This window comes from Equus asinus, chromosome 28 (genome assembly GCF_041296235.1).
Source record: "Equus asinus isolate D_3611 breed Donkey chromosome 28, EquAss-T2T_v2, whole genome shotgun sequence".
NCBI classification, from domain to species: Eukaryota; Metazoa; Chordata; class Mammalia; order Perissodactyla; family Equidae; genus Equus; species Equus asinus.
In genome coordinates, this window is record NC_091817.1 from 32,225,281 (window position 1) to 32,248,434 (window position 23,154).

At 48.1% G+C, this 23,154-nt stretch overlaps 1 protein-coding gene across 2 annotated transcripts; it reads left to right on the plus strand.

Moving 5' to 3' along the window:
* The first annotated feature begins 12,155 nt into the window (after window positions 1-12,155).
* On the plus strand, window positions 12,156-19,767 carry PDP2 (pyruvate dehydrogenase phosphatase catalytic subunit 2). Of its 2 annotated transcripts, none has more exons than XM_014854285.3 (3): window positions 12,156-12,276; window positions 12,468-12,814; window positions 13,889-19,767. In XM_014854285.3, exon 3 carries the CDS (start codon window positions 13,944-13,946, stop codon window positions 15,534-15,536), a length of 1,593 nt encoding a protein of 530 aa, XP_014709771.1. In that variant the 5' UTR covers window positions 12,156-12,276; window positions 12,468-12,814; window positions 13,889-13,943; the 3' UTR covers window positions 15,537-19,767. The 2 variants fall into 2 exon arrangements, with proteins under 2 accessions (XP_014709771.1, XP_014709758.1); XM_014854272.3 differs by having other exon boundaries at window positions 12,157-12,276; window positions 12,468-12,676.
* Window positions 19,768-23,154: the final 3,387 nt, after the last annotated feature.

Below are 23,154 nucleotides of genomic sequence, written 5' to 3' on the forward strand. Positions count from 1 at the left end.
GCCTCCCACGTCCATGGGTCACAGCATCAACTCTGCGCTCCCCCTCAGAGGCAGAATGTACTGCTGGTTGGCCAAGATTCCAAGGGGAGTTGGGAACGTGACTCTGAGTATGGAAGGTTCTGGTATTTGTCCTGCAGCCAGAGGCAGGGCCTGGGGAACGTATCCCTTTGGGAGTCTTCTCTGCTCACAAACTCTAGGGCAGATGCACCTGCCTTCCCATCTGGGCTTTGCACCGTCGCTCAAGCCCTTTGAAACTTGTGTCCTCCTCTGTAAAGCAGAAATGGTATGACGTGAGCCACATATACAATTTAAAATTTTCTAGTGGCTCTATTTTAAAAGATAAAAAGAAACAAGAATATTTAATTTGAATAATACATTTTATTTAACTCAGTTATATCCAAAATATATTATCATTTCAACATGTCATCAATATAAAAAAATTAATGCAATACTCTACATTATTTTTTATGTTAAATTTTTGAGATCCAGTGTGTATTTTACACTTACAGCACATCTTAACTCCAACTAGCCACATTTCAAGTGCCCGAGAGCACATGTGGCCAGTGGCTCCTGTATTGGATAGTGTAGCCCAAAACGGATGTCACCCTTTGCAGGGCCATCTGCTAGCAAGATGTCCAAACAGGCCCTCTGGCCAGGCCTGTAGCAGGCAAGGTGGTGGCAGGAATGAGTCAGATCTGCTCCAAGCCTCTGTCCTCCACAAGGACAGTCTCAGAACATCTGATGCCAATTTGGCTCCCTCTGTCAGCGCCTTCCTCCTCCAGGAAATCTCCCTAACCCCCCGCCTCACTCCAGCCTGGCTGGCCCTGCCCCAGGCACCCTGCAGGACCTTGGCTGTTCCACTGGGAGACAGTCCAAGACCCTCAGCAAGGAACTGACCCCAAGAGCCTGTCAAGAGTGGGGGCAGGGGGTAATATCCCTGAGAAGGGTCCTAGTTTGGTTGAGGAGACTTGATTAGTCTGGGAGGGCTTCCTGGAAGAGGGGAGAGGATTGGTATCCCAGCAGAGGCACCGAAGCCTCAGCAGCAGTGAACATTCCCCAGACAGAGAGGAGGAAGGTCTGGTTCTCCCCCTACGTGTATCGACAAAGAGAGGATGTGTGGCTGGGTTCACAGGGGCCCCAGGCTCAGGAGGCCTCAGATGCCAGGCAGAAGTTTCTCTTTACACCCAGGAGCCATGAGGAGTCACTGGAGGTCTAGAGCAGGGACTGAGGGCCCTGGATTGGAGGAAGAGGGCTTTCCCTCAGGCTCAGAAAGCACCGGGCATCACTTGGCCCAACTTCACCTTCTGACACAGGCTCAAGTGCAAATTCTGGCAGGTGCACTTTGTCAGCTCCTCCTGCTGCATCTCCTTGGCCCTGTGGAACGGACTCATGCCTGGGCCCTGGGAGTTCCTAGTTTGGCAATCTGTGAGTCTAATCTAAAAATCCCTCCAGCTGCAACTCAAATGTTTTGTCTTCAGCAGCATGAGAGGGTGCGCAGGCAGCTCTCTATTCCCACCGAGCTGCCCGCTTGGGACAGGCATTGAAGGAAAGGTATGAGGACACAGGGGCTGTAGGGTCAGCCAGGCTCCCAGGAATCCTTCAAGTTTTCAGGAAGAGGCTCTTTCCTCTCCCCCTCCTCCTCTCTTAGCTCCTGCTCTGAGTGACAAGTCCTTGGTTGTTTGGGCACAGATGTCTCCAGAGGGCACACTGTCCTGTCTTGCTAGTTACCCAGGCCTCTCAAGGAACTGGGAGGTGAGTCCTTGCTGCTGCTGCTCCTGAGTGTTTAGGAGTAGAGTTTGGGAGAGAAAACTTTCTCGGCCAAAGGAAGCCATGGCAAGGATCCATAAACTGCCCAGGGAATCCCAGAGCTTCCAAGCTGAAAGAATTCCTGGTCTGATATTTATCTATCAAGAGAGCCGTATGTATTAAAAAGACCCCTACATCAAATAATTCCCTGCTTGTCTGTCATGGAGCCTGAAGTCCGCCCAGGTGAGCTTCAGTGCTCAGTTAAGACATGGTCCCCTGATGAAATACAAGTGTCCCTGGGAGGGGCACACAGTCAGAAGCACCTTAGGAAGGAATGAATTCATCCACTCCTTTTCAGCCTGTTGTGTCACCCCTTCTCTCCGCCTCGGTGCCCCCATCTTTAAAGTGTATCCCCAGGAGGCCCGAGGGGCCTAACGTAGAACTTCAGGGAGTCAGGCTGTGCCTGAGCCAGGGGGCAGACGGCTCTGGATCTCAGGATATAGGTCACCCCATGTGCCCCCTAAACTGAAAGGGTCATGGTGCTGGGCCAAAACCACAGGGACAGATGACTGAAAGAGCCCCCTGAGACCCCCAGGCCCTTACCCATCAGTGTGACAGGAGAATGCCTGGGCTGAATTACCTACCAGCCCGAAGTAATGGGGGCTCAGAGCCAGATTTAATTGATTTACAGAAAGCAAAGACTTTCCATGTGTTTCACATCTCAAAGTCCATGAACTGTGACCCCTCCAACAACAACGTCTGTACTTTACGAGAAGTCAGTGCTTGGAAATGATTTCTCTCGTAGGAAAGCAGAGCTCTAACGGGATAATTTCAGGCAGGGATGGGTAAGCTGTAAAGATATATTGGAGGCAACCAAGGCTTTGAAGCCCTGGCCCCAGCACTAAATCCAGAAGCCTGTGGTTTCTGGGGGCAGCAGAGGGGACCTGGACGGGAGCTCCTCACTCCTGTGCAGCTCAGGTCTGCTGGGTGCACAGCTGCTCTTATGGGCCCCTTGACCCTGGGCTGGGGGTGGACAGCTGAGCGCCAACCTGGCTGCTTTAGCTGGTGCCAGTGGCGGCTCCAGCAACTCCTTGGGGCTCAGGTCAGGGCACCAGCAGCCAACTCTACAACTCTGTGGGCACCTGCCTTGATCCCAGCACCCTCTGAGGTCAGAGGTCATGCTGAGGAAAGAAAGTCAGGTGTCCTGCAGCAGGTAAGAGCTGACGAACCTCAGCCAACTTCACTAAGTCCTTGCTGTAAGCTAAGACCCCTAGAGATGGATCCTTAGCACCTATGGCACACAAGACCTGGCCATGTCAGGAAACGTGAGGCTTCGGTGCGTTCTTTTCTGCCCCTCTTCACATGGACACCCGGGAGAACTGGGGTTGCAGCCGTGGGCAAAGAGAAAGGAAAGGCCAGCGTTTAGGGTTCCACTAGCAGACCCAGAGCCCCTTACCCAAAAACCTTTTACCTGAGCATAATTTCATTTTTTTTTTCCTGAGGAAGACTCACCCTGAACTAACATCTGCTGCCAATCTTCCTTTTTTTTTTTTTTGTATCTAGGCTACCATTACAACATGGCCACTGACCGATGAGTGGTATAGGTCCGCGCCTGGGAACCGAACCTGGGCCGCTGAAGCTGAGTGCGCCAAACTTAACCACTAGGCCATGGGAGCCGGGCCCTGAGCATAATTTCAGACTTATGGAAAAGTTGAAAGACTAATACGATGAATAGCCATAGACTGGTCACCTCAACTCCCCGTTTTATCACATTTGCTTTCTCTCTTCACGCTCTCTCTCTTCATATATATACATTTTTTAACTGTTTGAGAGTAAGCTGCAGCCACGATATCCTTTTGCCCTCAATACTTCAGAGGTTTTTCCTAAGAACAAAGGCATTCTCTTACACGACCCCAGTATGAGAATCAAAATCAGGAAACTAACATGGTTATATTACTATTATCTAATCAACATACCTTATTCAGATTGTGCTAATTGTCCCAATAACATGTTTTATAACCCCAAATTCCAAGATCATGCATTGCATTCAGTTGTTTAGTCTCTTTCGTCTCTTTTTCTCTGGACAGTTCCTCAGTCTGACGATGTCTTTCACGACAGTTGGAAAGGACAGGCCTATAGGACGTCCCTCGGTTAGATTTGTCAGGTGTTTCCTCATGAAGAGACTCAGGTTATGCACTTTTCACAGGAACATCACAAAAATGATCCCATGTTGTGTTTAGGTACATGATGTTGATTTGCCTCGTTACTGCTGATTTGGCTTCGTTTTTGCTTTTTTTTTCAATTGAAGCATAACATACATACCGCAAAGTACATACACTCGATGAACTTTCCCAATCTGAACACGCCTGTGGAAGGGGCACCCAGATCAGCAAAAGTATATTTCCAGTGACCTAAAAACCCCACATCCCCGTCAAGTTCCTGCCTCCCTAAAGTAACCACCATCCTGCTTCTAATAGCATCAATTACATTGTCTGGTTTTGAACTTCAAACACAGTCATGCACCGCATAACAACGTGTTGGTCAACAACAGACTGCATACACAACGGTGGTCCCATTAGATTAGTACCATATAGCCTGGGTGTGTAGAGGCTGTATCACCTAGGTTTGCGTAAGTGCACTCTATGATGTTCACACAACGGCAAAATTGCCCAACAACACATTTCTCAGAACGTGTGAGATCTTTAAGCGACACATGATTATAAACGAAATTCATATCCGAAAACTCCTTAGTTTCTGGCTTTTTTGCTCAAATTATGTTTGTGAGATTCTCAGTGCCTACTTTTTATAATAATAAATGCAATGCCTCCAATTATGAGCTTTAAGAGAGATTTTAAAAAAATGTAACTTATCTATACACATAATTTCAAAAAATAAATGTAATGCCTTGGTTGTAATATAAAAGGACAGTCATTTAAAAATAAAATATATTTATATATACAAATACATAATTTTAATAAAATAATATGTGTCAGCATGTAGATGCTAGGGCTCAAGGACACTAAAGATGTGATGAGATCTTCTGATGTTTGTCCCCATATACTGAAGCTTTATAACATGTCAGCTACAGAGGCATTCCAGGCAGAGGAATGTGAGTGTTGTTGCCTTTGTGATGTGATTTTCCTAGACGAAACTAGAACAATTCCTGGGAAAATTCCAAGCATCACAAAGTACCATAATTTGCTATGTACTAAAACTGTGCAAGCATTACTTTGTGTTTCTGACTAAAATAGAAGAAGGTTGTAGGCTCAAATGAAGATAAACATAGTTTTCACCTGTCTGGACATCCCGGTGGGACATTTGAAGGAGCAGGACTCAGACAATCCTTTGTTACGTGAAACTGTCCTGTAGGACTCCTAGTAGCCTTGACAACCCCAAATCCCAGGAGTCTCCCCAACCATATGACTAGGGGATGAAAGGGGAGGCCATCTAGGAGTCAGAGAACCACAGGGAGGGGCACCTAAGGAGGGTGTAGGATAGAGGGTGGGGCATGGCCTGAAGGAGGTGGGGGGCCAGGTGAGAATACTGATGGAGACTCTAAGGTGGGGCCTCCTCGTGACCAGCTCCTAGGGTAGCAGGCTGGTCCCTGGATGAAGGGTTGGGAGACCCTATGTGGATCTTGCTGCCCGTCATCCAGCTCAAACCTCAGAGGATGCCACCAGAACCTACAATTTCCTGGGCCCTGCATGGACATCTGCTCAACTGCTCTGGGCCCCCCAGGAACTGTAGCCCCTCACACACCAGCCAAGTAGGGACCCCATCAGCTGCAGCCCCTGTGGGGATCTCCATGGGCTGAAAACCCACCTAAGTCACACACCAAAAGGATTATGGGGCCCTTGCATATGTAATTAAATATAAAAACAATACAAAATGATACTTAACTGACAGGTAACTGTAAACAAGGTAAACATAGCTCTGATTTCTCTTGTTATGCTTCTATTTTAATAAAATATTAAATTATTTTAAAGCACCTTCCTTTGGTGGCCCTGAGAACATGCTCCATGTGCCTGTGGGGTGACCCACAAGTGAACACAACCCATGGATTGACTCATTTAGTCAAAGCCAAGATCTTTTGAGGTGGGTACCATTCTTCTTCCCATTTTGCAGATGAGATACTGAGGATAAATTGGTCCCTGTCACATAGCTAGGAGTTGTGGGGCCAGGATTGGCCTGCCTCAAATTGTTGCCTGAGCCACCATCTCTAGGCCCCTTAAAAGGCTCTAGTGGGCCCCCCCACCACTGACAGTGTCAGTTCCTGGGGCTAGGCACTGTGGAGGGATGTACACACACACACTCCCTCCACCAGCTCTGGGAAGCAAGAGATGCTCAGGTGCGGCCTGCAGTGTGTTTCCGCCCCCTGGTGGCCACGTGGAAAGGTATAGCTTGGTCTCTGTCCATCCTAGCCAGGGATCCACCAGCAGGGGAGAAAATGGTTGTGCTAAGAAAGAACTGATATGGAACCTGAAGTGAGTTCGCTCACCCATCGCGCAGCAAGCCAATCTCTGACACCGGGTGTAGTGGAAGAAAGTAGGAATTTTATTATTGCACAGCGCTGAGTAAGGAAGAGGGCAGCTAACACTGAAATCCCAAACTCCCTGAAAAGCTAAAAGGAAGGGTTTTTATTTGGGGTTTTAGGTAGGGGAGGGGGAGCACATGGCCTTGCTGGTTGGAGCTTTCCCACCAGCCTGTGTTTGGCCTTGAGACTACTTGCAGAGAGGAGGGAGCCCGGGACCTTGCTGGTCAGCAGCTTTCCCAGCAGCCTGTAGCTCCTTGGTGAGGAGGAGGAGGAGGAAGAGGAGGGGGAGGAGGAGATAACCAATCCAGGTGGTTATGCTTGGCCATTTGTCTCCATGGAGGATAGTGGATTCTGGAGCCAGGAAGCCAGGGAGTAAGCAGGGTATGAGCGCTTTGGTTTTAACCCCACATATGATGGGTTCATTGTAGGGAAAGTGATATCAGGGCTGGTATCAGAACCTTGCCCAGGAGGTTACTACTTGTTAAAATATTTAAAATATTTTTTATGTTTGTTCTCCTACTTGACTGGCACTCTAAACTCTTGCTTTTACTGATGTCCAGGGGCTCCAGCACTGGGCAGAGTGGGCAGCTGGTCGGTACCACTGGGCTACTGGGGAAAGGGCATGCATGAGGTAGTGGCCTCACTGTTCCCCAAAGGTATGGAGGACAGAGGAGGGCATTCCAGGCAGGGGAACAGCAGGGGCAAAGGCCTGGAGGTAGTTACACAGAACTGAAGGTTAGTGTGAAAAAAAAAAGCTGAATTAAATTTGACCCAGTCTCCAGCATAGCCTGGGGATGGGGGTGTCCTGATTACAGTGACAGGTCCTGGTTTTTCAGACAGAAATAACTCCGGAGCCAAGGAAAGGAGGACAGCTCCACTTCAACACCCCCACATACTCCCCTCTGCCCCTATTCTGTAGTCACTACACAGCTGGGGAGAGGTGGCTGCCCCCACAACATACGTGGGAATGGCTGCCCCCATTCAGCAGATGGAGGAACAGAGGCTGTGAATTCAGCTAAGGTCCCTTGCCTAAGTCATGCATCCAGTCAATGGCAGTGCTGGGGTTCCGTGTGTGCCTCATTCAAGGCCCAGCCTCTGAAACCAGCACATTACACAGGGTGCCTGGTGCCAGAGGAGGCTCTTGCCTGTCGGAAAAGCAGGTGTGAAAAATACTCAGGGGCTTGGCATGTCAAAAATGAGTCCCAAGGCCACAGTGCCACCCTGGTCTTCAGCAGGGAAGAAAAAACATCCAGTTCATGGATTCTCAGGCTTCTGCAAGAAGTAGGGTGTTCAGGTGGAGGCTTCGATTGCCACTATTGGCTGATTAAAGAATATTTGGTTTTCAATGAGTGTGTTTGAAATACGCCAGCCCTGCATTGCCCACTGGGGGACCAGGCTCAGAAAAGACCCATATATTGCTAGCACACATGGAGATGAAGGCCCTATTTAAATCACAATTTTTGCCTAAAGATGGCTAAACAAAAACAGAGAATGGTGAGAAAGCATACAGGAGCTCTCCCTCTGGTTTTGGAGAAAACTAACTGGCCCCATGGTTACTAAATGTAGTAAGAAGCTCCTAGAAGAGTGGCTTGGTTGTGAGTCCAGGAAACAGGGCTCAGACCCGTCTCAGCCACAAGCTGAAAGTGGGACCCCAGGGAACCTGGGGACATCAGTTCAGGTCTCTGGACTTTATTTTCCTCTTCAAAGAATGGATATATGGGCATCGCACAAAGTACATGGGTTCTGCCAAATGTGAGTAGATTTTACAGCAAAAAGGAGGTTCGTGATGAAATGTTTAGAATGGCTGCAATAAAGATGGATAAATTCCTTTTACTGCATGCTTTTTCAGGGCCTTGACTAAGCCATTGGTCATTGTGAATCTCTTGTAAGGGTGGCCCTTTTCTCTCAGAACATTTTCTGAGATTGTGTTCCATGGAGCACACTTTAGAAAAGCACAGAGCAGATGCTCTCTTGGTCCTTTCCAGCCCTGGCCCAAGGGTTGGAGATGGGGCAGGCAGGCCTGGCCATAAAATTCAAGGCCAAGACCTTTATCCCTACTGTCTTCTCTACCTGGAATGCTCCCTCCCAGATACTGCCAGGCTCACTCTCTAACTTCCTTCAGATCTCTCCCCAAAGCCTATCTTCTCTCTCCAAGGCCTATCTTATGCTAGGAGCTTCCCAGATTTCCCGATCTAAAGTAACATTCCCTCCAGGCCCCACCCCCAGGGCCAGAGGGTAGGCCCAGCCCTCACCCCGGCTGCTCCCTGGCCCCAGGACAGCCAGCTGTCCTGCTTCCCCACGACTTCTCTGTGCAAATGTGTAGAACAGACATTACTGGGGTTTTTCAGATTATTAAATATGTGCTGCATGTTAAAAAATTTTTAAAGTAAATAAAGAAATAAATGGAAAGGTAAAGAATATGAAAATTCCTACCGAGTTTGGTGACCCAGAGATAACATTGTTGACTCCTGGCGTGTGTCCTACTAAACTTTTTTCTGCCTGCAAAGAGGCATGCACCAAGGGACAGGGAGGAGGAGGAGAAGAAATGCATAGATAAATAATTGTTGTTAGTATCAAAATTCCCACTCTTCTTTGTCGTAATCAGGTTTTGCTGTCTGACATTCTGTCCTGGCCAATAGCTCTGGCTCAGTTTAACCCCACGCTTGGGGCCCCTGCTCAGGCCGAGGCACTGACACTGGTAGCCCCCCACCCCTGCCCCAACCCCTGTCACTCCCTAGCTGTCCCTAGCTGTCCCTAGCTGTCCCTAGGGGCCGGAAAGTTGTGCTCATGTGCTGGGGCAGGGCCTCCCCGAAAGTGGTGATGCCACAGGGCATCTGCAGTTTCCTTGAGAGCTAATTTTCACAGGGTAGCACAGGCTGCAACACGAGGACCATTGCACCATTGCTTGCTGACTGAGCACACTCCAAGGTCTCTCGCTCAGCCTGGGGCTGGGGGAGGGGCAGGGTACCATCACTGCAAGCGAAAGCACGGAAGTGTGTGCTTCCAGGCGGTTGCAGGGCTGTCTCTCACCTTCTTTTTCCCTCCTCTTCCCCACACCAGACCCCTAGAGCTGTTCTGCTCCTCTGCAAATCCACACCTGTAGCCGCCCCTGACACAGGAAGGGTTAATAATCACTGGAAAAAGCTTGCCAACAAACTGTGACCCAGAGGTGAGAAGGCCGGTTAGCCAATGACAGGTAAGACCCCCTGGGGGCGCAACCTAAGCCAGGCGGGCAGCCGCCCGGGGCACAGATGGAGAAACGATATCGATATCGGGAGCAAGAGGGACCGTTGCCTAAGAGACCTTGCCTGCTCCGAGATAAAAATATAGGAGCACAGCAATAACATGATAATATCAAAACAGAGGCCAAGGGAGGGCTCCTTGAGAAATCACTAAGAATTCTTGGCATTCGCTAATTACTTCATCCAGAACACCTGTGTATGTTTAACAGCTGTAAGCTATGTATATATTGAAACGCTGGTTATAATAAACTCAGAGTGGCCATCAGCCCTCTCCGCATCTATCCTGATGTGTACATTGGATTGCGACACCGACAACACCAAGAAATGACGTGAGTCACTGGCAACTTGGAGTGCAAATGACAACTACAAGGCCTACACACTGCCGTTTCCAAGTCGTTCTACAGAAGCTCAGAGAAGATAGTGACTAGCCCAGGATCACACCCAAGCAGGTGGCAGAGCTGGGCCTCACACTTGGGACTCCAGGGTGACAGAAAATTCTGCATAAGTTAAATCACTTGATTGGGGATGGCATCAGTCTCTGGGACAATTGTCTCAGGGCACAGATATGCTCAGATCTGGGTTTATTCAGATGCCTTGGGGAGTGATGATCCACAGAACCACTGTTAAGGGCAAGCTCATCTACTCATTGGCAAAGAAGAAAGAAACCTGAGGTTTTTACAAACTCTCCCAGATATCAGGCTGGATGTTATAGTTTTGACACAAAAACTGGCTGCCGCATGTCAGTTCCTCCTGACACAAGATCATCCTCAAATCTAGCTTTCTAACATTCCATAGAAGGTCTTATCTGGTTAGCCAAGGAATCAGGGGACTTTGCCAGAATCATCCAAGAAATCTCTACCCTGCCACACCTCTGGCTGTTCTTTTTTTAAAAGGTTGGTACCTGAGCTAACAACTGTTGCCAATAGTTTGGTTTTTTTTTTGGCTTTTTCTCCTCAAATCCCCCCAGTACATAGTTGTATATTTTAGTTGCAGGTCCTTCCAGTTGTGGCATGTGGGACACCACCTCAGCATGGCCTGATGAGCAGTGCCATGTCCGCGCCCAGGATCTGAACCAGTGAAACCCTGGGCCAACATAGTGGAGCGTGCGAACTTAACCACTGGGCCATGGGGCCAGCCCCAAGTGGCTGTTTTTAAACTACGGTTTTGCTTCCTTTTTTTTTTTCCTGATTATACAAGATATGCCAGATGGAGTAATGTATACGTACGTTTATTGTAGGAAATTTGTAATGTTTACCTTTGACTGTCTCTTTAGAATAAATTAAAAGAAGCAGAATTAGAGGATCAAAGATCTGTCCATTGGATAGTCTCAATTTACACTCCCATCTGCCAAGATGCCAATGCCCACTCACCAACATTACATATTAATCATCTTTTAATATTTGTCAGGTTGATTGACAAAAATCAGTATCTCATTTTAATTCACATTTGCTTGGTTTTGAGTGAGGATGAATATTTTTACATATTTTCCCAGAAAATGACAGCTGAGCCAGCTGCAGCTTTCCCTTTCCCAAGGGAGACAGAAGTCCTTTCCCTTCATTTTTTTCTTATAAGACCCTGGGACAAGGAAGCCCTGGGAGACCAGCTGGGGTTCTTGGGCTGGCCACCATATATAGGGTGACTGAGCTGGTTAACAGCCTTTAAACAAAAGTTCTGGTGCACACAAAATCCTCAAGGGAGCATTTTTACTTTGGAAGTGGGGAGTGTGTGGTAAGTTAGAGTGGTTTCAGACTTAGCAGAGTAATGTAATTTTTCTCCGGAAAACATGGTGGGGGCGGCCATCTGTGTGTCTCCAGTCGGCCCAGGCTGACATATTGTAGGCACCCAAAAATGCCTGCAGATGGAGTAAGTAAACTGTGCTGCCTCTGTCCTGAGGATGACCTTCTGTAACCCAAAATGAACTATCTACACACAAAAAAATTACACCCATTTATTTAGAATCCCTTAGAGTTATCTTTATTTTGAGTCGGAAACAGCCCTCTCAATATCCAGGAAGAGAGATACTGCCAATTCTAACTTACCGGTAGAACTTCTTAAAAGGGCCGAGGGTGAGTGGCAATATAAATATCACACCAGGGGCAAGTCTGACAGGTTCTATTAAAGTAATTCATAAGGAAGCAGGCAATAACTGGAATTTCACCACGAATATCTAGCGTCCTCATTCTCAGTCTTTCTCAAACTACCTACCACTTAACCATGTGCAGTTAACTGTCAGTGGCCAGGCCAACGTAATTGTCAGTTTAAGGCCCAAGGGTCAGTGGGGAGCCAATGGAGACTTCAGAGCAGGAATTTGAATTTCAGAAGGGTCACTCTGGCTGCTCTGTGGAGGAAGGGTGCCTAAAGCCAAATCACAGCCGGAGGTGAGGAGACCGGAAGAGAGGCTTGGAGTCGGATGGTGGAGTAGGCAGAGGCAAATATTTGGATTGGAGGGACATTTAGGAGACAAGATTAACAGGATTAGATAACCAACAGGAGAGTGAGTGGGGATGAAGGAGAGGGAGCTGTGAAGATGACTCCCAGGCTTCTGGCTTGGGTCTCTGGCAGATGGCTGGGCCATGACTGGGTTAGGGGAGGAGACGAAGAGCAGGTCTGGCAGGAAGAGCTCGGGGCAAGTTGTGTCAGGGCTTCCAGAAGGAAGTGTCCAAGTGATTGAATATGAGGGTGTGGCACCTAGGAGAAGGATCTGGACAGGACGGCACAGAAATGGAGAGGAAGCCGTGGGTACTACTAACAAAGGTAAGGAAGTGGAGATGTTGCTCGGTTTGGGGTGTGCGGAGTGGAGGCAGTAACGTCGTGGGGCTGCTCAGCCACAAGACTGCCTGGTCGGGAAGCCCGCGGGCAGCCTAGCCACCTTCAGAGCCCCAGGGGTGGGCGGGGGTGAACCGGATTTGGCGCCTCCAGGTGCCGCCCTTCTGCCGCCCCTCTAGCCCTGCTCAGCCATTGGGCACTTCCGCTGTCCGTCAAGCGCCCGCCTCCGCAGATGAACCAATAAAGGCTGGCGAGAGGCTGCTTCCTTCCCGAGTTTGATCCGCACAGGGAGCTGCTTCAGGGAGGCGAGACCCGGGTGGCTGCAGCAGCTGCAGCGTGCGCAGGCGCCGAACTGACGGGACGGACCCGGCGGCGGCGGCTCAAGCTGGTGAGAGGAGGGCGAGGGGCCGAGGAAGGGAAGGGGGCGAGCGTGGGATGTGGACGCCTCTAACCCCGCCGGGTCTCGCTGGCGCCCGGCCCTCTCTGGTCAGCGCCATCGGCTCGTGTGATGGGGTGGAGAGCCGAGGTGAGATGAGGTGAGGGGGCGGGCCCGCGGCCACGGTCACCCCACTGGCGCGCACGCGCCACGTGGAATCGCGTTCTCGCCGAGGACCCTTGGCAACTGGGGCACACACGTGCTTTAGCCCTTGGAGCACCCCTGTGAGCTCGGCGTCTCGGCTGAATTCTCCTGTGTTACAGACTGGGAAGCTGGGGCTCAGGGACGTGGCCGCTCTGGGGTTTGGGGGAGATCCTACTTGGTGGACGTCGGAGACTGCGCTCTTATCTATAAGGCTGTGGGTCACAGACTTGAATTTGGGACCTGTTTTCTCTAGGGACGCGAAATTGTTTGGGTCCGGGCTGCGGCCGACCGCCCTGCGTCGGGCACCACTACCTGGCTTCTCTACCAGGCAGAAGAGAGGTGGGGGACCCCAGGAGCCCTCTGCGCCCCCTGACCCCCCGCTCCTGCCCCAAGTTCAGCGGGTGGACTGAGGGGAGGGGGATGGTCCTCAGTTCTAGGAGCTGTCAGTACCCCAGCAGACAGACTTGGGGAGAGCAGGATTCATTGACAAAATCTGAAAACTCATGGGAAACGCTCCTCTTCCCGTGTCACCCGAGAAAATAGAAAATAAAGCAGCATTTTTTGTCTAAGGAAAAATGCCACCAGAGGCCACTGAAGGTGCTAAGAAACTGTATCCTTTATGCCCTTGTGGAGGCAGATGTGAACTTTTTGGAAATCAGTTTGGCAATGAGTCTACATCCTTTGACCTACTGAGTCCTCCTTTGGGAACTAAGTAGGTCAAAACCTAAGTAGGGAAAACATTGATGCATAAGGCAGTACAGTTTCACGTTTTATAAATAGGGAACCAGTGGAAAAGACCTCCAAATTCCCAATAATAGAAAATAGTTAAGTAAATTGATTGATTATGCTAAAATAGGATATTACTCATCCATGAAATGTGATATAAATAAAATGCTCTTAACAGGAAAACTGTATTCTAATTTGTGGTTACAACTATACAAAAATGCGTACAGAGTGTCTGGAGGAGTATACACTTAGTGACAAAAGTAATAACTCTTTTTTAAACTCTTTAATTTTCAGGTTTTAAAAAAACTTTTGCTGAAGGAACGTATTTGCTGATATATATAGTTTCAGAATGTCAAGTTCTGTGTCCTACTGGATCTTAAATTCTGCAAGGAATAGCATTGCCACATTACAAGGAGGTGGACGTTTATATTCAAGGTGTGCCTCAAATTGGAATAAATCAAAATGGAGGCTCTTTTCCCCGGCACTGGCCACTCTAAAAAATGATGCACCATGTGGTAGCTTTGCTCTGCAGAAAGCCTACAGACACACATCAACGGAGGAAGACGATTTCCACTTACAGCTCAGCCCTGAGCAGGTAAATGAAGTGCTTCGAGCTGGTGAGTCTGCCCACAAGATTCTTGACCTGGTCAACGGAGTACCAAATTCCGTGTTGCGGTTTGAGAGCAACCAGCTGGCTGCCAACTCCCCAGTGGAGGACCGACGAGGTGTGGCCTCCTGCCTGCAGACCAATGGGCTCATGTTTGGCATCTTTGATGGACATGGTGGCCATGCATGTGCTCAAGCAGTGAGTGAGCGGCTCTTCTACTATGTGGCAGTGTCACTGATGTCCCAGCAGACCCTGGAGCAGATGGAGGGAGCAATGGAAAGCATGAAGCCCCTGCTGCCCATCCTGCAGTGGCTCAAGCATCCAGGGGACAGTATCTATAAGGATGTCACATCCATGCACCTTGATCACCTCCGTGTCTACTGGCAGGAGCTGCTTGACGTGCACATGGAAATGGGACTGAACATTGAGGAAGCATTAATGTACTCCTTCCAGAGACTGGATTCTGACATCTCGCTGGAAATCCAGGCCCCCCTGGAAGATGAGATGACAAGGAACCTTTCACTCCAGGTCGCTTTCTCCGGGGCAACAGCTTGCATGGCCCATGTCGACGGAGTTCACTTGCATGTGGCAAACGCAGGTGACTGTCGGGCCATCCTTGGTGTCCAGGAGGACAGTGGCATGTGGTCTTGTCTTCCCCTCACCCGCGATCACAATGCCTGGAACCAGGCTGAGTTGTCACGGCTAAAGAAGGAGCATCCTGCGTCAGAGGACAAGACAGTCATCATGGATGACAGGCTGCTGGGCGTCCTCATGCCCTGCAGGGCCTTTGGGGATGTCCAGCTAAAGTGGAGCAAGGAGCTGCAACGCAGTGTCCTAGAGAGGGGCTTTGACACTGAGGCCCTCAACATTTATCAGTTCACCTCCCCGCACTACTATACTCCACCCTACCTGACTGCCAAGCCTGAGGTCACATACCACAGACTGAGGCCCCAGGATAAGTTCCTCGTGCTGGCCTCAGACGGCCTGTGGGACATGCTGGGCAATGAGGATGTAGTGAGGCTGGTGGTGGAGCACCTGGCTGAAGCTGGTCGGCACAAGCCGGACCCGGCGCAGAGACCTGCCAACCTGGGCCTCATGCAGAGCCTGCTGCTGCAGAGGAAAGCCCAGGGGCTCCAGGCTGCCGACCAGAATGCAGCCACACATCTGATCAGACATGCCATTGGGAGCAACGAGTATGGGGAGATGGAGCCGGAGCGGCTGACGGCCATGCTGACGTTGCCGGAGGACTTGGCGAGGATGTACAGGGATGACATCACTGTCACTGTGGTGTATTTTAACTCAGACTCAATTGATGCATGTTACAAGGGAGATTAAGAGTCTCCCATCCTATTGCTGAGATTAATTTAAATGCTTTTCTAAGACATTCTCACTTATTCTTAAACTGGCTCTTCAAACCTTGCTGTTAAAAGGTAGGCAGATCTAGCTTGCTTAGTGATAGACTAACGTGAGACAAGCAGACCAGGTTTAAAAGTGGTAGCAGTGATTTCATGTCCCTGTGTGTTTGGCTACCTCTCCTACCAGAGAGGGCAGAGCATGAGACCATAGAGCTGGCTTGGACTCACAAAGCCCAAGTCCTGTTATAAAGATACTGTTGTTGAACTGTGCCAGCCTGGGCCTTCAAAGGGCAAATTTAATCATGATTCTAAGGCTATGAAGAACTTTGCGATCTTCTGAGGTCTTGCTACAAAATCTGCCAACTTGATAATTTTCAGTTCACCATCGTGGACTTCTAGACTGTGAAGGGAGGTTTTGTTTGTTTTTTATTTTTAAGTTACTAAGACCTAGTTTTACAAAGCATATTACAGGATAATTTTCTATGTAATATTCTGACTTGTTTTTTTGTGATTATATTTGTGAAAACATTTTGTAATACTGCATTCTAGTTCTGTTTTTAGTTTATATTAAAACTGAGTCCTCAAACTTGCAAACACGCCTGCTGTAAGCATGCCTGGAATGACTTGTCTTGGTTTTCAGCTGAGGGTGAGAGGGGCTAGGCCTCTGGACCAGCTGGATTTATTTTTCAGTCCCTTCTACTGAGTCCTGTCCGCTGAACCTTTGAGCCATACTACGAGGTAACTTCTCTCTAAGCCTTAACTCTTGGTCTTTCCAGCATTGATACGCTTTCCTCCAGGTCTTAGCCTCTGGAGTTTATCTGTAACACTTAACCTTTCTGATTATACCTCTCAAACATTCTTCTGTTAATTCCAGCTAACACTTCTACCTCTCTTCTGCTGAATTCTCTCACTCTGCTGCTGCTGATTGCACAGTGCTGTCTGGGAAGAATGCTCCCTCTTCAGTTGCTTGCAGGGAAAGAGAAAATGTGATCGCATGTGGTAATTGTGACAGATGTTTAGGCAGGACTGGCTTATGTAGTGGATTGTGGACTGAAGAGTCAGCCTGAATTTAGAGATGAAAACATGAAGGACTTGAAAACAGTCACTAACCAAGCTCCCTGTCTGCATCCTGAGATGCAGTGGGAGGAGAGAGGCATGAGATTTGGCAGATGCGACACCCGCCCCTAGACGGTGGGATAAATCGCCTTTGCTACTCTTCCAGGACTGGACCATATTTAGTATAGGAGTTGTGGCAAAAAAATAAAATGTAACCTGTAATCACTTCCGTGGGCTGCACAGTCTTGTGTTTACTTGAAAATTAAGCTTGTGGATCTTTTCTGGGGGGATGAATTTCATGTTCTCATGAATTGCTGTGCCATTTAAAGGACAGGAAATGGGTCCCTAAATGGAAACACAAATATAATCCTACAAAATTGACAGTTTTTTCTTCCTGTACTGCATTAGTTGACCCCTCTCCTCATTTCACCCCCTCGTGCCATGCGATGAAACTAAAAGAAAATAACATAAGTTTGGCTTCCTACAAACACTATGTCCTAGTGACATTCAAGTGTCCTTCTAGCCTGGGGACCTTGCCCTGGACATTTTCCAAGTGTAACTCTTCAGTGATATGGCTTCATCTAAAAAATTCTCTTTTGGGTGCTTAAACTTTGGTCCTTTTATTCTGAAACCATTAGTATTCCTTCTGATCGCCTAGATCTTAACTCAGAAATAAGATGTGAATCACTCCCATTCCACCGGCATGAAGATTTGTTGCTAGAGCTGAGGACTCTGCTTGTCTGACATCCTTTGGTCTTTATGCCAACAAAACCCTGGCGTACCCTTGGAGTTTCACCAGAATCACGGAGTGTCTGAATCCTGTTTTGGAGCCTAGCATGGGTCATAAATGTATCTGATTCAGTAACTTGTGGGACAGCTGAGAGAATACAGGCTTCCCACCTGTTTCTCCAAGCGTATCTGTGTATTCTCTCTGCCTAATAGACTTCCTGCTTCCTAATTGGTATATTGAGAGAAAAGAAAGGCCGGTTTATTGTCTGCCTTTTTCCACTGTGATCTCTTGTCAGCTCTTTCCATGAATGCTCCAAGGACTGCCTCCTGGTTAAACCCCAGTGCGCCTGTCTCCCTGCCCACAGTTCTGTCCTTGGCCTTCCTGAGACACATCGACTCCTGTTTGAAGACACTGGCATTTGAGAGGGGGTTGGTGGTACTTTCAGGCCTTCCGAAGACTGGCATTCCTTTTATGTAGAGATTTCAATATCGAGACTTAAAATGAACTCAAAATTGAGATTGAACGTATAATATTTTGGATGTAACTTTTGAATAAAGCATGCTTTGGTGCCTGAAGTTATATATGTGTCATTTTAGGTAAGAAACTTTGATATTATTGGCATAATTTAGATATTATTTTATAGATAAATAATGTGGCTCCTCTGGTTCTGGGGATCGCTCAAAATGGATAGAGAAGATGGTATTAGTTCTAAATTCAAATTAGTACGCTAGATCGAGTTACTTAGATTCAGCTTCCTGAGATGTTATTTGTAACACTAAAGCTAATTTATTATAATGAAAATGTAAACTTTGAGGTATGTTAATATATAAACATATGTTTCCCAGAAGTACTGTTGGCCTAAAAGATCTCTAGTATCGGGCACACTGGCTGAAGTTCGGGTTAGACACAGTTGCGCTGGCACCTTTTGTATATAAGTGAAATATAAACAGCTTGAACTTGAGTTAGTTAAAGAAGAGAATAATTAATTGTATGGAACAAAAAAATTATGTTCAGACTGAATCTGGCGTGACTCTTTTTTCCATCAGCCCCTGGTGACCCATCTTCGTTTGACAGTTTTTGGGAAGCCTTAGCTTCCTAGGTCAAACCAGAATATTCTGGAACTGAGCCATGCTAGTTTCGTCTTCAAGTGGTTCATTTGTCTCTGGACGTGGCTCTTTCCCGTGGCAGAAGCAGCCCTGGTTTAGCGCTGGAGCGGGCTAGAAAGGCTGGTGGTGCCACTCGTCAAGCAAGCTGCCGTGTGGATCACCGAGTGGAAAACATGGTTGAGCTGTGCAGCCATCTCCTGGGCACCCTGAAGCTCTGGTCCTTATGCTTCAGGCACCTGATGTCTAAGTTGCCTCCTGGAAAAGATTTCTTATCAAGCATTTACTTGGAAAAATTATTAACCATGTTCTTTAATAATTACGGACATTTGTATTTTAAGCTGTATACCAGTGTTTGTATTTCACATCAGTTTTCTAACCATTAGAGATATTTAAAGTTGTAAATACAAGAGGCAAAATGAAATTTGGTTTCTTTTGGCTTGAATACTAATTTTTGTAGGCCTTTAGGGTACTAGATTACGGTAACCTTTGTTTCACCACCTTTCTCTGGCCGTGGGAAGATTTTAGTCTGTTCAAGAGTCCACCCAAAAGAGAGGTTCGGTCCTCTGCAAATATTTGGCTGCTGACCACAAAGGAATTCCTCATTTAGTGTTAACCGTGTGTGCTGGGACCTGAGAAGAAGGAAATGGAAGTGAAGGCATCTGTTGTGTGGGTCTACACACGGGGCCAAGGTCCCCTGAGATTTCATGTTATTTAACTGAACTTGTAAAACTAGTTTCTGTGTTAATCTTAAATGCAAAGCTAGCTTTGGGGAATTGTCTAGGCAGCTACCTAGATAGAGATGAAGACCCCAGGCTATCCCACTCCCACTAACTGAGCTATATCTCCTTGCCTCAATTATAAGTCCTGCTCTAATGGGTGCTTCTTTAAATGCAAATACAATTATTAACACTTTACTGAGCCATTAACACTGGAGCCATTAACACTGTGAGTGAGGTTGGTTAAGCTGGGCCTTGAGGAGGAGCAGATTTGGGGGAGGGAAAGATGGAAAAGGGAGTGTCTGGGGTCTGGTAAGGATAACAGGATAAAAAGGGGCTATTACCGGCTTTTTAACATGATAAAACAGGCCCAGAGGTTGAAAAACTTGCCCGTGACATCATGGTACTCTGGGCTTTGAACCAAGTCCACAGCCCTTGCACTTGTCCCAACACTGGGCTTTCAGAAAGGGATAATCATGCACGGAAAAACCTCATCGTAATTTTGGCCCAGGGTGGTTGGGGAGGGGGCGGAGAGGTAGGTGGTGCTGAAAAGAAGCTTGAAGGCTTTTTTTTTTTGGTCATTGCTGAGAATAAAATAGAATTCTGTTAACTCTTTTGATAGTCCTTTGGTTGTTATGAGTCAAGCTAGATATACTTAACATGTACATTACAATATCCCATCATTTGGGAACAGGATAAAAATAGAGGGAAAACAGGAAGAATTAAAATTTAAAAACTGAGTTCTTTGGGCTCTTTAACTAGAGGGGTGAAAAATTAAATTTATACTCTTTCTTTTACCTCTAGTGTTTTTGTTTCCATTTTACTTTATGCCACTAAATGCCCTTAAGTGGTTTCCAGGCTGTTGAGTTTCTTAATCGTGGGTGGCTGGTGCTCCAAGCGGCTCCCTCTGGGATGGGTGAACCTTCACTGGGCTTCTGTGCGTCAGAGTGTTTTTCCTCTATTTGCCCCCGATCTTATCTGTTTCACGTGGGAATCCTGGCTGGGAGGAGCAAGGGTGGAGGGAGGGGGCCAGAGTTCCAGTTCTGACCTTCGCCAGCAAGGGAGTAAATAGGCTGGGACGGGTTACTTACCCTCACCTCCTGGAAAGTGGTCTGTGGAGGGACTTTCCAAAGCCCGCTCTGTCTCAGATCTTAAGTCTTCATGCCCTTCTGGATTCCGGAAAATCCTCACTTGCTCAACCCCATTCTCCTGCAACAAATGAGCAGAAGGAATGTGTACAACGAGCTGCTGCTCTGTTCAGTCCACCCTGCACAAACGTTGCATGCCCCGGGGCCAGGTATGAGGAGCTGTCCAGGGATGGCCCCATCCAGCTGGGTCACATGACATTGGGCACAATGGGGATGAGGAGAGGCCAGTCCAGCGAAAGGAGCAAGAGGAGTGAAGCATAGGGGTGGGTCCAGTCTGAGGTCAGGCTCCAGGGGCTTTGTGGATGTAGCAGCAAGAGTTGCAGTGCAGGCTGAGGGTGATACCAGCTCAACACAAGGTTGACTTAAGGGAAGCCATATTGTAGAAAAGAAACAATATTGTAACTTTGAACAACCTCTGACTAAATAACCCAGACATACTCTGTAGATTTTATGGCCCCTCCCAGCTGCTATAGGTTGATAACTTTGTTCTTTTGAGTTCCTTAGGAATGTGATGACCCCCCCAGGAAGAGAGTCTATGCTGATAGCCATCATCAATGACAACTGAAAGATCAGGGTAAAGGGTGTTGCTCCACTCCCTGATGCATATCCAGTAAAACAAAAGACTATTAGGAAGTAAAAGCAGACGTCTGCTCCCACCTGGAGATCAGATGGAGGACCCACTGGGATTAGGTGTATTTTTCAGTGACTTAAAATTTGGGTTGTCTATACTTCTTATCCTTCTGGTCTGATACTCGATTATAAAATGTGCCTTTAGGTGTTGTTCCAAAACTGTTGAGCAATGTACAAAATTCTCATAATGCAAAATGTCAATCTGAAGCTAGGAACAAGAGAATATTTGCAAAAGAGTGCTAACCCAGATCTATTCCCCAATTCACCAGGAAGTAGCTAGATCAGTCATCACCCCAAATCCCTCAAGAATGAGGAATGACCAAAGAGTACGGGGATTGAAAGCAACAAATAGTTAGCCATTAATGATTAAGTAGCTAGGAACTAAAGTTTTTTTCCTTTTTGCAATTACTGATTATAGCTTTTAGCTTTTTAACCCACCTATTGTTAACTGTGCTGCTGAGGCAATATGCTCTCTGACTCCCACTAGGCTCCTATAGGTAACATCTCCCAGGAGCCTGGATCACCATGGTAATGGGTGTGTGAGCTGTTTTTCAGGAATTAGAACCCCTTGTCCACTTCAGGCCAGTTGAGACCACCAACTCATCAACTGGGCCCACGCAGACATCCAATAAGCAACCTTTTGACATCAAGGGGCTAAAAACTCCACCCTCAGACCATGCTAACACCACCATTTTGTGAACAAGCATCCTATGAAGAGGCATGGAGTCAGACTACGCTTGTGCAGATCATCAATTACCTCACCTCTCCTCACCTCCAATCATCTATCTCTACATTTCAGACCACCTAGCCCCCTATCCCGTAAATATGCCTGAGTCCCCATTTTTGGAGAAGCGGATTTGAGACGCATTCTCTCTCTTCCTCACATGGCTGCCTTGTGATTAAACCCTTTCTCTGCTGCAATCTCATTGTCTCCATGTTTGGTTTTCTGGGCGGCGGGCAAAAATGAACCTGGTGCAGTAACAAGGGAGAGCACCCAAATGTATTTGGATGGGCAAGGAGGAGCCCCTCAGCTGATCTCCAGTGATGGAGAAGTAAGCAAGGCCATGCAGTGACCTCAGAAAGGACTGTGGGCATGGCTTGCCCTTCATCAGCATGGAGGTGGAGTAGGGGCCATGCAGAAAGTCCTACCTCAATCCTCTCGCTTTCCCTGCTATGTTTCAACCAGGTGCTGTTGCACATTTGTCTTTTTTTCCTCCCCACCCCCATCCCCATAACTTTAGGCTTGACGTCCAGCCCCCGTCTCCCTCCTCCACCATCCCCTCCCCACATCCTGCTGATTGCAGAATGAATGAGGAAGGATGAGGGATGGGTGGATGATTAAAGGAAGAGCAGATGAAGAGGAATCAGCAAAAGAGAGAGAGGTCAGAGAAATAGGAGGAAACTGTGAGTGGTGGCATGGAAGTGAGGAGAGGCTGAGGAATGTCCAGTTCCAGAAAAGATCATGGGTATGGATGGATGGAAATGAACAATTAACTAAAAAGCGATCACTAAGGAAAGGTGAGGGCCATTGTGTATTCTCATTTGAGACCCAGGCCCCAGGATGGGCTTGGATGGTGAGATGGGGTGAGGAGTTGGCTCTGTGAGAAGAGTCTGGCTGAGCTCCTGGGATGACCCTTCCTCTCAAACAAACCAGAGCAGTGGGTAGGGAATAGGGACTGTCCTCAACAAGCTAACGTGCTCCTTGGCTTGTGGGAGGGGAGAGTATCCATGGCTTCATTCAGGGTTCTAGGGGCTTTGCTGACCCCGCACTGGACTTTGACATGGAGGGATGGAGGACGGGGCCTCTTCCAAGCTCTGCCTGGTCACTAAATTCTGACACGGCATGACGAGAACACCAATGGGGAACCCTGGGCTGGCACAGGCCCTTTGCCCTGGAGTTCTGTGGTGAGGAATGTGAGGCAGAAAGCTGCCTCTAGATGTCGCCATCTGGCCATGTTGGTGTCAGCTGCAGCTGGAGTGCGAGGAAAGAGTTCCGGAGAAGATGTGGCCCTGAGGCTGGCTCCCAGCTGGAGCAGAGACTGCCTGGGACTGTAGCCTGGAACACCCCTCAGGGAGCCTCACCAGACCCTGGATGTCCTTGAGGCTGGGCACGAGTGTGGGATTAGGGAAGGAATTTATCAGGTGGTCGTTCAGCCCTGCCTTGTGGAAAGGGGGCTGCTGGAGTCCCAAGAGAGCCAGAGCCAGGTAGTGG

What these genes read in the sequence shown, in the direction of transcription:
- PDP2 (XM_014854285.3), top strand. Translation starts at nt 13,944, where the DNA reads ATGTCAAGTTCTGTGTCCTACTGGATCTTAAATTCTGCAAGGAATAGC.